Consider the following 13,211-nt stretch of genomic DNA (forward strand, 5'->3'; position numbering starts at 1 on the left):
CGACAGGGTAGGAACACCTGCTCCAGTAAACACACAAACACCAAAACGAACTGTACTGTGCAGGCACCGTACACAAAACAAGCAGCCAGAGATCTTTACACAGTTTTATTGGCATTCAAATGCCGTTACTTATCAACGTTTCGAATGGAACACCCCTCTGGTCGTTCACTTTCAGTCACCGACATCCTCCAATGATGCAGTTAGTAAAAAGCACACAGCCTGTTATTCAAAGTGTCACAGTAATACATGCTAAACACTAGTGGCCTCTATGAAGCGTACATACAGTGTGCAACAAGTAGGAAACGTCCGGTCTTCACTTGTCATTAGTATGGCAGCTGTAGAAAGCTGAAGCAAAAGAGAACGGCATTAAAAACCAAGGTGGCACGTCCCTCTCTCCCAGGCTGTGGCGTCTGAAGCCTCAGTAGCTCGCAGGACTGCCAAGCAGCTTGATGACAAACGATGTGTGGACGCTTGGTGGAGCAATTACTTGGAAACTGGTGCTCATTTCATTATTCACACCAAATCTGTTTGATAAAAACCAAGCTTGTGTACTCAACATACACCCTCCCCCCCCCCTCCCTTCCTCTCCCATCTTAAAAACAAACCAAAAAAAAAAAACTAGACTGAGAAACCCAACCCTCAATGCGATGGTTTCTTCTACAACAGCACGGTAGGATCCCTCTCCTCTGCTGTTCAGAACCGTACAGTACCAGTATAGCCACTGGGTGCTTTCATAGCAGGACAACGTGCCCAGGCTCCTGCATTAGGAAGTGTGATCATGAGCTGGACCTCCATCACAGCTTGTCTACCAGAACGGACACCTGGAGAGGAAAAACAATATCAGTGAAGAAGCTCACTAACAAACACGACCCCCCTGCAGATCAAAACATGTCTCATATGAGCAGAAGAGAAAGCTTCAGCTCCAGACCCCTTCCTTGCTTGCCAGTACAAGTTTTTGTGAATGTAGTTCAGTATTTAACAAGGTATCTATCTCCCATGGCGACAGCTGAGTACTGAACCAGCTGGGGAAACTGTGGGGTTTATGAAAGAAACAAGAAAATAACAGTTGAATTCAGACATGAATAATAAAAGAACCCCCCCCCCCCCTTCAGTTTCTCCAAACCCAACAGTGTTTTTTCTTAGCGTTTATTTCGAAAACAACAAATGAAACAGACAAAGGGAGACAGAGAACCAGCCCCCAGGCTGTGCGAGGCACCTCCACCCGTACTGACCATCCGATGTAGCACTGACACAGGTTCTCGTGAGAGGTGGCCTGCTTGATCAGAAGCTCCACCTGGGTGGGGACATCCAGGGTCTCGTCGTGTGAGAAGTCTCGCCCTGGAACAGAACGCATTAGAACCCCCGTCAGCACAGCATCTTATTGGCTGCTGGGGAAGGGTGCAACGCGGAACGTACCGGTGAGTTTGTCTCGGACCCGGTTAATGATCTGGATGGCCTTCTTGTTGAGGGCTTCGGGCTGCACGAGGCCGTCTCCAACTGCAGGGACACAAACACACACTGCTGACACAACCTGGCCGGCGGCAACAATGACTGTTTATCTGATGTCACTCTATGCTTTTCCCCCCCGGAAAAGAAAAAGGACTGCAGGAATTTCTACTCTATCGAGGAATGATGCCGCTTGAGAGGATGTCAGGCATGAGGAGATACTAGAGAGGATGTCAGGCATGAGGAGATACTAGAGAGGATGTCAGGCATGAGGAGATACTAGAGAGGATGTCAGGCATAAGGAGATACTAGAGAGGATTCCAGAGACAGGACTCACTGAAGGAGTGGATGGATTCGGGCACGGTGGTTCCTGGTTTCTTGAGCGTGGCCTCTCCAAGGTCGATCCCATCCAGGGCCTCTGCACGAGACAATAGCAGAAGACACATGCAGGTGGCTTCAGAAACGACAAGCTTCCAACCGATCTAACGTCGAAATCTTCGGCCTGTGATTAAAACCACCACGACGACACAAACAGAAACTGACCGACGGACTGTCCAGCGGTGTAGGAGTCAGTCCTGGTCCTGGAGCGCTTGTTCCCCTTGGTGTTCGCTGTGGACAACACAGGAGACACATGTTGGAACACTTCCTACAGCCCTGTCATGTCTGGTAAATAGTAGGAGGGTGGGTTACAGGTCACCATCTGTTTGAACCCACCTTTAGCAACTGTGTAGAGATGAGTTATGGCAGGGTGAGAGAGTTAGGGTGAGACCGTACAAACGTGGTTATAGCAGTTTTAGACAAAAAGATTGTGTACAGATGAATTATAGCAGGGTTAGACAAAAAGATTGTGTAGAGATGAGTTATAGCAGGGTTAGACTGGGCAGAGGTGGTCAGAAGTGTGCGGAGGCTGTTGGCGAGGGCTGTTGGCGAAGTCTTACTGTCCATCAGCCTCCAGTTGAGCAGCGGGTCGTAGACGAAGGCCTCCAGGACGGCCATGACGCTGTCCCTGTGTTCCCTCAGCACCTCCATCACCGTGTGACACGTGATCCGGTAGTTACCGTCCAGACCTGTCACCTGGGGCACACACACACACGCAGGCAAACACACACACGCAGGCAAACACACGCACGCAGGCAAACACACACACGCAGGCAAACACGCACACACAAACACACGCACGCACAAACACACGCAGAGATAGACACATTCACATGTGAAGACAGACACACACACACAGAGAAGAGTTTCAATGCTAGCCAGGCTACAGTAGTTTCATAATAAAATGGCTTTAACGGGCTAAACAGCGACCCCACCTCCATGGCGTTGGTCAGCATCCTGGTCAGCCTGAAAGGGATCTTCTCAGGGAACTTCTCTCTGGTCATGGCCACCTGGGAGGAGGTGCCGGCATTTACAAATAGTTGACGTAACTTTTCCAGATAGCTATCGAGCAGGAGTAAATGGAAATTTCTCTCACCTCAAAGCAGTCCCCAAAGTCAATGTGGAGGATTTTGCCACTCAGTCGATCCAACATCAGATTAGATGGATGTCTGTGTAGAGGGAAGGATTGAACCAGAATGAGAGAACCAGAAGGAGAACCAGAACAACTGGAGCCCTGATGAGAGCAGCACCCCTATTAAGCAGTGAGTTACTGCTTAATAGGGATGGGGGAAAACATCGATTGAATCAAAATAAAAAATCTTTTGGTTAAAAAAAATTCGTGAAACGATTTTTAATCGAATCGTGACCCCAAGAATCCATCCGAATTGTGAGGTACCAAAAGCTTCCCACCCCTACTGCTTAACTATACTCAGCATTTAGTTCCTGAGCTGTTATTGGTGGAGGGGCTCACCTGTCACCCAATCCCAGGATGTAGCCCACCATCGACATCACAGCCAGGGAGCGCGTGTAATTGGTCCTCCTGTCAAACCACACCTACAGAAGGATAACATTGTCTCACTGTTACATATTTCTGTTAGATCTCATATGTAACGCACGGCTGAAACCCTGTTCTGGCAGAGCTTCCTTCCTGCAGGCCTTTACAGCTGGATGATTCATGAATGAACTCGTTTTGTCCTAATCTGAGGTTAGAATGAGAACATGCAGAGGAAGCAGGACTGGAGAGCTGCCATCCAATTCACCTCTAGGCAGGTGTGTGTGTGTGTGTATCTGCATCACCTCTATGCAGGTGTGTGTGTGTATCTGCATCACCTCTATGCAGGTGTGTGTGTGTATCTGCATCACCTCTATGCAGGTGTGTGTGTGTATCTGCATCACCTCTATGCAGGTGTGTGTGTGTATCTGCATCACTTCTATGCAGGTGTGTGTGTGTATCTGCATCATTTCTATGCAGGTGTGTGTGTGTATCTGCATCACTTCTATGCAGGTGTGTGTGTGTATCTGCATCACCTCTATGCAGGTGTGTGTGTGTATCTGCATCACTTCTATGCAGGTGTATGTGTGTATCTGCATCACTTCTATGCAGGTGTGTGTGTATCTGCATCACCTCTATGCAGGTGTGTGTGTGTATCTGCATCACCTCTATGCAGGTGTGTGTGTGTATCTGCATCACCTCTATGCAGGTGTGTGTGTGTATCTGCATCACCTCTATGCAGGTGTGTGTGTGTATCTGCATCACTTCTATGCAGGTGTGTGTGTGTGTATCTGCATCACTTCTATGCAGGTGTGTGTGTGTCTGCATCACTTCTATGCAGGTGTGTGTGTGTGTATCTGCATCACCTCTAGGCAGGTGTGTGTGTGTGTGTGTGTATCTGCATCACTTCTATGCAGGTGTGTGTGTGTATCTGCATCACTTCTATGCAGGTGTGTGTGCGTGTGTGTTTGCATCACCTCTAGGCATGTGTGTGTGTGTGTTTGCATCACCTCTAGGCATGTGTGTGTGTGTGAGAGAGAGAGCGTCACCTCCAGACAGGTCTGACAGGGTGTGTGTGACAGGGTGTGTGACAGGGTGTGTGACAGGGTGTGTGTGACAGGATGTGTGTGACAGGGTGTGTGTGTCAGGGTGTGTGTGACAGGGTGTGTGTGACAGGGTGTGTGTGACAGGGTGTGTGTGACAGGGTGTGTGTGACAGGGTGTGTGTGTCAGGGTGTGTGTGACAGGTTGTGTGTGACAGGGTGTGTGTGACAGGGTGTGTGTGACAGGGTGTGTGTGTCAGGGTGTGTGTGACAGGTTGTGTGTGACAGGGTGTGTGTGACAGGGTGTGTGTGACAGGGTGTGTGTGTCAGGGTGTGTGTGACAGGGTGTGTGTGTGACAGGGTATGTGTGACAGGGTGTGTGTGACAGGGTGTGTGTGACAGGGTGTACCTCAGAGCTGGGGCTCTTCAGCCACAGCAGCTTGGCCAGGTCGTCTCCAGCCGTGTTGTTGACCGCATGTTCAAACACCTCCACCTTCTCCATCAGAGTCAGGTGGTCGTAGTCTGGAGCCATCTGCAGACCACAGGGAGACACATCACATCACATCACCTCACATCTGCAGACCACAGGGAGACACATCACATCACATCACCTCACATCTGCAGACCACAGGGAGACACACACATCACATCACATCTGCAGACCACAGGGAGACACATCACATCACCTCACATCTGCAGACCACAGGGAGACACATCACATCACCTCACATCTGCAGACCACAGGGAGACACATCACATCACCTCACATCTGCAGACCACAGGGAGACACATCACATCACCTCACATCTGCAGACCACAGGGAGACACATCACATCACCTCACATCTGCAGACCACAGGGAGACACACACATCACCTCACATCTGCAGACCACAGGGAGACACACACATCACATCACCTCACATCTGCAGACCACAGGGAGACACACACATCACCTCACATCTGCAGACCACAGGGTGACACATCACATCACCTCACATCTGCAGACCACAGGGAGACACATCACATCACCTCACATCTGCAGACCACAGGGAGACACACACATCACCTCACATCTGCAGACCACAGGGTGAAACATCACATCACATCTGCAGACCACAGGGAGACACACACATCACATCACATCTGCAGACCACAGGGAGACACACACATCACCTCACATCTGCAGACCACAGGGAGACACACACATCACATCACATCTGCAGACCACAGGGAGACACATCACATCACCTCACATCTGCAGACCACAGGGAGACACATCACATCACATCACCTCACATCTGCAGACCACAGGGAGACACATCACATCACCTCACATCTGCAGACCACAGGGAGACACATCACCTCACATCTGCAGACCACAGGGAGACACACACATCACATCACATCTGCAGACCACAGGGAGACACACACATCACATCACTTCACATCTGCAGACTACAGGGAGACACATCACATCACATCTGCAGACCACAGGGAGACACACATCACATCACCTCACATCTGCAGACCACAGGGAGACACACATCACATCACATCTGCAGACCACAGGGAGACACATCACATCTGTCGACCACAGGGAGACACACACATCACATCTGTTCAGTGCTCTTTCAAGGGGGCTTACTACGTTTTTCTTTCTGTTTGTTTGGTCACCATTATAACGCATCATATCCTAATTCATATTTGGTCAGTTGGCCGAAATAACAGACAAAACACCTCTGGCGAAAAACAAAAGACACTTCTGTTCATCGATTTGTGTAGCCGTTATCTTTTCGGATATAGGATTGTGTGTTCCTCCCATATGTGTGGAGGGCTGAGTGTGAAGGGGTTCAGTGTGGAGGGGTTCAGTGTGAAGGGGTTCAGTGTGGAGGGGTTCAGTGTGGAGGGATTTATTGTGGAGGGGTTCTTTGTGGAGGGGTTCAGTGTGGAGGGGTTCAGTGTGGAGGGGTTCAGTGTGGAGGGGTTCAGTGTGGAGGGGTTTATTGTGGAGGGGTTCTTTGTGGAGGGGTTCATTGTGGAGGGGTTCAGTGTGGAGAGGTTCAGTGTGGAGGGGTTCAGTGTGGAGGGGTTTATTGTGGAGGGGTTCTTTGTGGAGGGGTTCAGTGTGGAGGGGTTCAGTGTGGAGGGGTTCAGTGTGGAGGGGTTCAGTGTGGAGGGGTTCAGTGTAGAGGGGTTCAGTGTGGAGGGGTTCAGTGTGGAGGGGTTCAGTGTAGAGCGGTTCAGTGTAGAGGGGTTCAGTGTGGAGGGGTTCAGTGTGGAGGGGTTCAGTGTGGAGGGGTTCAGTGTAGAGGGGTTCAGTGTGGAGGGGTTCAGTGTAGAGGGGTTCAGTGTGGAGGGGTTCAGTGTGGAGGGGTTCAGTGTAGAGGGGTTCAGTGTGGAGGGGTTCAGTGTAGAGGGGTTCAGTGTGGAGGGGTTCAGTGTGGAGGGGTTCAGTGTGGAGGGGTTCAGTGTAGAGGGGTTCAGTGTGGAGGGGTTCAGTGTAGAGGGGTTCAGTGTGGAGGGGTTCAGTGTGGAGGGGTTCAGTGTGGAGGGGTTCAGTGTAGAGGGGTTCCTACCCGGAGCATGATGCGGTGCTCTATGTTGAGCAGGATCTTCTTCTTCTCCCGGTAGTCTCTGATGAGGGCGTGGAGCGTGTCACAGTGAGGCACCCAGCCAATCAGACCAGAGTTTGTGGACAGAGGAATCACCGCATACCTCTGGATGCTGCCACACAAATAGAAATGTGTTCTTACTATGTGTGAGTGGATGGAACAGAGTATCTGTTTGTGTGTGTGTGTGTGTGAGTGTATGAGACGGTGTGTGTTGGCGTATGGGAGAGTGTGTGTGTGTGTGTCCAGCAGCCCCCCCAGGTCTACCTGAGGTTCTTGCGTAGGGAGGCCGGGTCGTTGGCTAGCAGGGTGTTGACCAGACCGAACAGCTGCATCACCCTCTCATCCTGCCTCAGGTCCTCGTGACCCTTCAGCAGGAACATGAACTCGTGCCCGTTACTGCCTGCAGGGGGCGCCAACACACTGCATCACAACACCCAACATCACAACACCCAACACCTCTGACGCTGCCGCGGCAACGTCGTCAGAATGTAGCCAAGTTATTCCCGAAAGCCATTCAGCATGTAATTAAAACGCCATATGTAATTTATCAACTACTGTTTTTTAGAACGGGGATCATCTCAGGAGGAAAAAGTCCGGGTAGGTTTTAATGAATTTCAGAAACGGCTCTGTTTCCAGGAGACAGTGAATAATGTCTGGTGGGCTAGTTAGCTAATACTCAGTGGACCCGCTAGAACAACGGAAGTGATCCGAGTTCCCACTCAAACGTCCCCACTGAGCCAGATGTTACATAAGGAGAGACACCCAGGGACACCGTGTACACAGGGGAGACCCGTGGAGACAAGTGTGTGTGTGTTGCTAGGAGACAAAGTCTGTTGTCCATTTCCCCAAAGTTATTTATATCAGTAGTGTGTGGGTGTGTGTACTGGTGATGTTGTAAGGTTTGAAGGGTAAAGGCTAAACAGTGTTTGGGTATAGCGTCTAGGCTAGCACGGAGGCTAATACTGCTACAAAAAGAATACGTCTAATTCCCCTTAAATACAATTATATAAATGTTTTTTTTGTGATGAACTGATGTTTACGGTAGGCACCTCTCCTATCAAGGAAACAGTATCTTAGATCGTGCTACCTCCAGGCATAAGTACAGCAGACTAAAACAACGATAAAAAAACAAACATAAATAAATCCTGGCTAGTTGGCAGGAGCAGCCAGGTGATCAGGCCGGTGGAGGCGGAGGGCTTACCCATGATGGTGAGCTTGCGGGGCCGCTGTTTGGAGGTGATGACCTGCAGCGAGGGGGCGATGGACTGGATGCGGATGATGGGCTGGTTGGGGTCGTAGGTGCCGGGCACAGCCAGTTCCAGGTCTCGACACATCAGCAGCTTAGGAGACACGTACTGCAGCTCCAGAGACGTCAGCTGGGACACACACACACACGTTAGAGATTTGTATCCATGTAGCTGTACAGAGGGCAGTGTGTGTGTGTGTGTGTGTGTGTGTGTGAAAGCGACATCAGGAGGGCATGTGTGTATCTGTGTGAGAGGCGGTGAGTCACAGATAGAAGGTGACAGTGTTCAGTGTGGTTGTGTGTGTGACTGTGTGCATAAAGGGAAAAGTGTTTCCCAGTGCCATGACCCTCTGTCACTCTTCCTCCTTCAGCCTCCATCCATCTCTCAGTCTCTCCATTCATCCATCCATCCATCCATCTCTCAGTCTCTCCATCCATCCATCCATCTCTCAGTCTCTCCATCCATCCATCCATCCATCCCTCAGTCTCTCCATCCATCCATCCATCTCTCAGTCTCTCCATCCATCCATCCATCCATCTCTCAGTCTCTCCATCCATCCATCCATCCATCTCTCAGTCTCTCCATCCATCCATCCATCTCTCAGTCTCTCCATCCATCCATCCATCTCTCAGTCTCTCCATCCATCCATCTCTCAGTCTCTCCATCCATCCATCCATCCATCTCTCAGTCTCTCCATCCATCCATCCATCTCTCAGTCTCTCCATCCATCCATCCATCTCTCAGTCTCTCCATCCATCCATCCATCCATCTCTCAGTCTCTCCATCCATCCATCTCTCAGTCTCTCCATCCATCCATCTCTCAGTCTCTCCATCCATCCCTCCATCCATCTCTCAGTCTCTCCATCCATCCATCCATCTCTCAGTCTCTCCATCCATCCATCTCTCAGTCTCTCCATCCATCCATCTCTCAGTCTCTCCATCTCTCAGTCTCTCCATCACTGCCAGTTTGATGCTTTCTCATAGCGCAGGCCTCCTTTTGAAAATAACCTTCCTCCAGGAAATCACCTGTGCAAATACAGCCTAAGAAAGGAGTCTATGTTTCTCTCTGGCAGTGCTGTCTCTCTAGACTCCACAACGCTGTAACAAAGTCTCTACAGTGAGGCCTCCACAACTCTAACAATGTCTCTACAGTGAGGTCTCTACAACGCTAACAAAGTCTCTACAGTGAGGTCTCTACAGTGAGGTCTCTACCGTGAGGTCTCCACAGTGAGGTCTCCACAGTGAGGTCTCCACAGTGAGGTCTCCACAGTGAGGTCTCTACAGTGAGGTCTCTACAGTGAGGTCTCTACAGTGAGGTCTCTACAGTGAGGTCTCTACAGTGAGGTCTCTACAGTGAGGTCTCTACAGTGAGGTCTCTACAGTGAGGTCTCCACAGTGAGGTCTCCACAGTGAGGTCTCTACAGTGAGGTCTCTACAGTGAGGTCTCCACAGTGAGGTCTCTACAGTGAGGTCTCTACAGTGAGGTCTCCACAGTGAGGTCTCCACAGTGAGGTCTCCACAGTGAGGTCTCTACAGTGAGGTCTCCACAGTGAGGTCTCCACAGTGAGGTCTCTACAGTGAGGTCTCTACAGTGAGGTCTCTACAGTGAGGTCTCTACCGTGAGGTCTCCACAGTGAGGTCTCTACAGTGAGGTCTCTACCGTGAGGTCTCTACCGTGAGGTCTCTACAGTGGGGTCTCTACAGTGAGGTCTCTACAGTGAGGTCTCCACAGTGAGGTCTCCACAGTGAGGTCTCTACAGTGAGGTCTCTACAGTGAGGTCTCTACAGTGAGGTCTCTACAGTGAGGTCTCTACAGTGAGGTCTCCACAGTGAGGTCTCTACAGTGAGGTCTCTACAGTGAGGTCTCTACAGTGAGGTCTCCACAGTGAGGTCTCTACAGTGAGGTCTCTACAGTGAGGTCTCTACAGTGAGGTCTCCACAGTGAGGTCTCCACAGTGAGGTCTCTACAGTGAGGTCTCTACAGTGAGGTCTCTACAGTGAGGTCTCTACAGTGAGGTCTCCACAGTGAGGTCTCTACAGTGAGGTCTCTACAGTGAGGTCTCTACAGTGAGGTCTCTACCGTGAGGTCTCCACAGTGAGGTCTCTACCGTGAGGTCTCCACAGTGAGGTCTCTACAGTGAGGTCTCTACAGTGAGGTCTCTACAGTGAGGTCTCTACAACGCTGTTCTTGGCACTGTAGGACACATACGTGCTACTCCGAGTGACGGAAAACTATTTGACATGAATCATCACGTCTATCGTTAGTGAATCACTCTGGTTATGGATCGGGATATGACCCAGGTGAATCAGCTCCTCTGTCCTGCCACACCTGGGCAGGTACGCCTGAGCAGGTATGCCTGAGCAGGTATGCCTGAGCAGCAGGGGAAACATGCACGTCTCCGCAGCTGCTGAGAGACAGGAATGCACACACTGTACACACAGGAGGAGCCCACTGCCACACAGGGCTCCGGCGGGTTCCTGAAGCCCGCATGCCCCTCTCGTATCAAGTTAGGAGACTTGTGTCCTACAGGTAGACATGACCAAAAGTGTGAGTGTTTATATGAGACAGAGACATCAGTGTGGTGTGTTTGTGAGTATGCATCATGTGTGTCTGTGTGCGTGTGTATGTGAGAGAGGGAGTGCGGGTTTTAGAGAGAGTGTGTGTGTTAGAGAGAGAGTGTGTGTGTGTGAGAGAGAGAGATAGAGAGAGTGTATGTGTGAGAGAGAGAGAGAAGCGAGAGAGGGAGAGGGAGGGAGAGAGGGGGGGAGAGGGGAGAGAGAGGGGGGGGAGAGGGGGAGAGGAGACACAAAGAGTATTTGTGTGTGAGAATAGAGAGTGTGTGTGTGAGAGTGCTCCCAGACCTGTGGCAGCTGTTTGGAGATGCGTCTGAAGACGTGGTAGTACAGGTCCCAGGCCTGGGTCAGGTCCTTCACGTTACCAGAGCGCATGTACTTCCTGCACCAGTCCTGGGCCTCCATCAGGTCCCGCCCGTACGTCTGCAACAACAACAAGAACGGCAACTCATCCACGAGAACGACAGCACATCATTAAATTACATTTACATTTAGCAGACGCTCTTATCCAGAGCGACTTACAGTAAGTACAGGGACATTCCCCCGAGGCAAGTAGGGTGAAGTGCCTTGCCCAAGGACACAACGTCATTTTGACACGGCCGGAAATCGAACCAGCGACCTTGTGATTACTAGCCCGATTCCCTAACCGCTCAGCACCCTGACACATCAACCACAACCAACACACCCCACACACCCACAACACATCAAACGCAACCACATCAACAGGAACCACAACTCTGGATCCCTCCCTGAAAAGCAGAGCTCCCTTGGACGGCGTGGCCCCCCGAGCCAGCGTACCTGGTTGAAGGAGGTCTCCTTGAGCGTCTGCGGCCCCCTCTCCATCATAGCATGAAGGGGCTCCAGCACAGCGAACATGCCCTTCACGTTCCTCTCCCCGAAGTAGAGGCGGGACGCCTCCTCCAGGCCCTCGTGCCACATCTCGTGCCACAGGATGGCCACGCGGATCAGCTCCTCGCTCACCTGGGGGGCACGCGGGTTAGCCGGGAGATGTGTGTGTGTGTGTGTGTGTGTGTGTGTGTCGGAGCGTGCGCTTCTGAGTGCGTCTGTGTGGTTCTGAATGTGTGTGTGTGTGTGTGCATGTCATATTCGTGTGTACGTGTGCATGTCATATCTGTGTGTGTGCATGTCATATGCGCGTGTGTGTGTGTATGTGTGTGTGTGCATGTCATATCTGTGTGTGTGTATGTGTGTGTGTGCATGTGTGTGTGTGCATGTGTGTGTGTGTGCATGTCATATCTGTGTGTGTGTGTATGTGTGTGTGTGCATGTGTGTGTGTGCATGTCATATGCATGTGTGTGTATGTGCATGTCATATCTGTGTGTGTGTATGTGTGTGTGTGCATGTGTGTGTGTGCATGTGTGTGTGTGTGCATGTCATATCTGTGTGTGTGTGTATGTGTGTGTGTGCATGTGTGTGTGTGCATGTCATATGCATGTGTGTGTATGTGTGTATGTGCATGTCATATCTGTGTGTGTGTGTTCTCACCATGATGGCCTGCTGCACCAGAGCGTTGCAGTGCTCACACATGTTCTTGAGGATCTTGTTGGCAGCGTTGTGGCGGGCGGTGGTGGTGGACTTGGACGCCACGGTCAGAGGATAGATCAGAGCCTGCGGAACAACACAATCAGCCAATCAACGAGGGATCGACATCCTGTCTCCATCCTGTCTCCATCCTGTCTCCATCCTGTCTCCATCCTGTCTCCATCCTGTCTCCATCCTGTCTGCATCCTGTCTCCATCCTGTCTGCATCCTGTCTGCATCCTGTCTCCATCCTGTCTGCATCCTGTCTGCATCCTGTCTGCATCCTGTCTGCATCCTGTCTGCATCCTGTCTGCATCCTGTCTGCATCCTGTGTAACAGCAGGTGAGGTGTGTGGGGTGGGGTACCTGGGGGTGGTAGCGTCCAATGTCGGTGAGCAGCTGGTGGATGAGACGGCCCACCAGAGCGCGGGGCGTGTCAATCCGAGCGATCAGCTGAGGGATCACCTGTAGGGGCGGGGTTAGGGGCGCGGGGTCAAAGGTTAACCTGTGGATGTTTTGGGATTGAAGGTTTTGTTTCCCTGGGGTGAGAGGACTCGTGGGCTACTGCAGGGCTCCCCTCTCTGGGCTCCAGGGAGTACACAGGGCAGGGAGGGAGGCAGGGCAGGGAGTACACAGGGCAGGGAGGGAGGCAGGGCAGGGAGTACACAGGGCAGGGAGGGAGGCAGGGCAGGGAGTACACAGGGCAGGGAGGGAGGCAGGGCAGGGAGTACACAGGGCAGGGAGGGAGGCAGGGCAGGGAGTACACAGGGCAGGGAGGGAGGCAGGGCAGGGAGTACACAGGGCAGGGAGGGAGGCAGGGCAGGGAGGGAGGGAGGCAGGGCAGGGAGGGAGGCAGGGCAGGGAGTACACAGGGCAGG

The 13,211-nt window shown here is 51.6% G+C and overlaps 1 protein-coding gene across 1 annotated transcript in view; it reads right to left on the reverse strand.

Annotated features, from left to right (window-relative positions):
* Positions 1–90: 90 nt before the first annotated feature.
* Positions 91–13,211, reverse strand: part of mtor (mechanistic target of rapamycin kinase) — a 75,089-nt gene continuing 61,968 nt past the window's right edge. The window contains exons 42-58 of the mRNA XM_062460131.1: positions 12,700–12,798; positions 12,299–12,421; positions 11,591–11,773; positions 11,081–11,215; positions 8,173–8,347; positions 7,236–7,371; positions 6,936–7,083; positions 4,768–4,890; positions 3,296–3,378; positions 2,921–2,993; positions 2,760–2,834; positions 2,385–2,520; positions 1,990–2,055; positions 1,784–1,864; positions 1,417–1,497; positions 1,233–1,338; positions 91–821 (exon numbers count right to left, since the gene is read on the reverse strand). Of these exons, the coding sequence (XP_062316115.1) occupies positions 806–821; positions 1,233–1,338; positions 1,417–1,497; positions 1,784–1,864; positions 1,990–2,055; positions 2,385–2,520; positions 2,760–2,834; positions 2,921–2,993; positions 3,296–3,378; positions 4,768–4,890; positions 6,936–7,083; positions 7,236–7,371; positions 8,173–8,347; positions 11,081–11,215; positions 11,591–11,773; positions 12,299–12,421; positions 12,700–12,798 (1,839 nt within the window). The 3' untranslated portion in view covers positions 91–805. The remainder of the gene's footprint in view (positions 822–1,232; positions 1,339–1,416; positions 1,498–1,783; positions 1,865–1,989; positions 2,056–2,384; positions 2,521–2,759; positions 2,835–2,920; positions 2,994–3,295; positions 3,379–4,767; positions 4,891–6,935; positions 7,084–7,235; positions 7,372–8,172; positions 8,348–11,080; positions 11,216–11,590; positions 11,774–12,298; positions 12,422–12,699; positions 12,799–13,211) is intronic.

Source organism: Osmerus eperlanus, chromosome 4 (genome assembly GCF_963692335.1).
Source record: "Osmerus eperlanus chromosome 4, fOsmEpe2.1, whole genome shotgun sequence".
Classification (NCBI taxonomy): Eukaryota; Metazoa; Chordata; class Actinopteri; order Osmeriformes; family Osmeridae; genus Osmerus; species Osmerus eperlanus.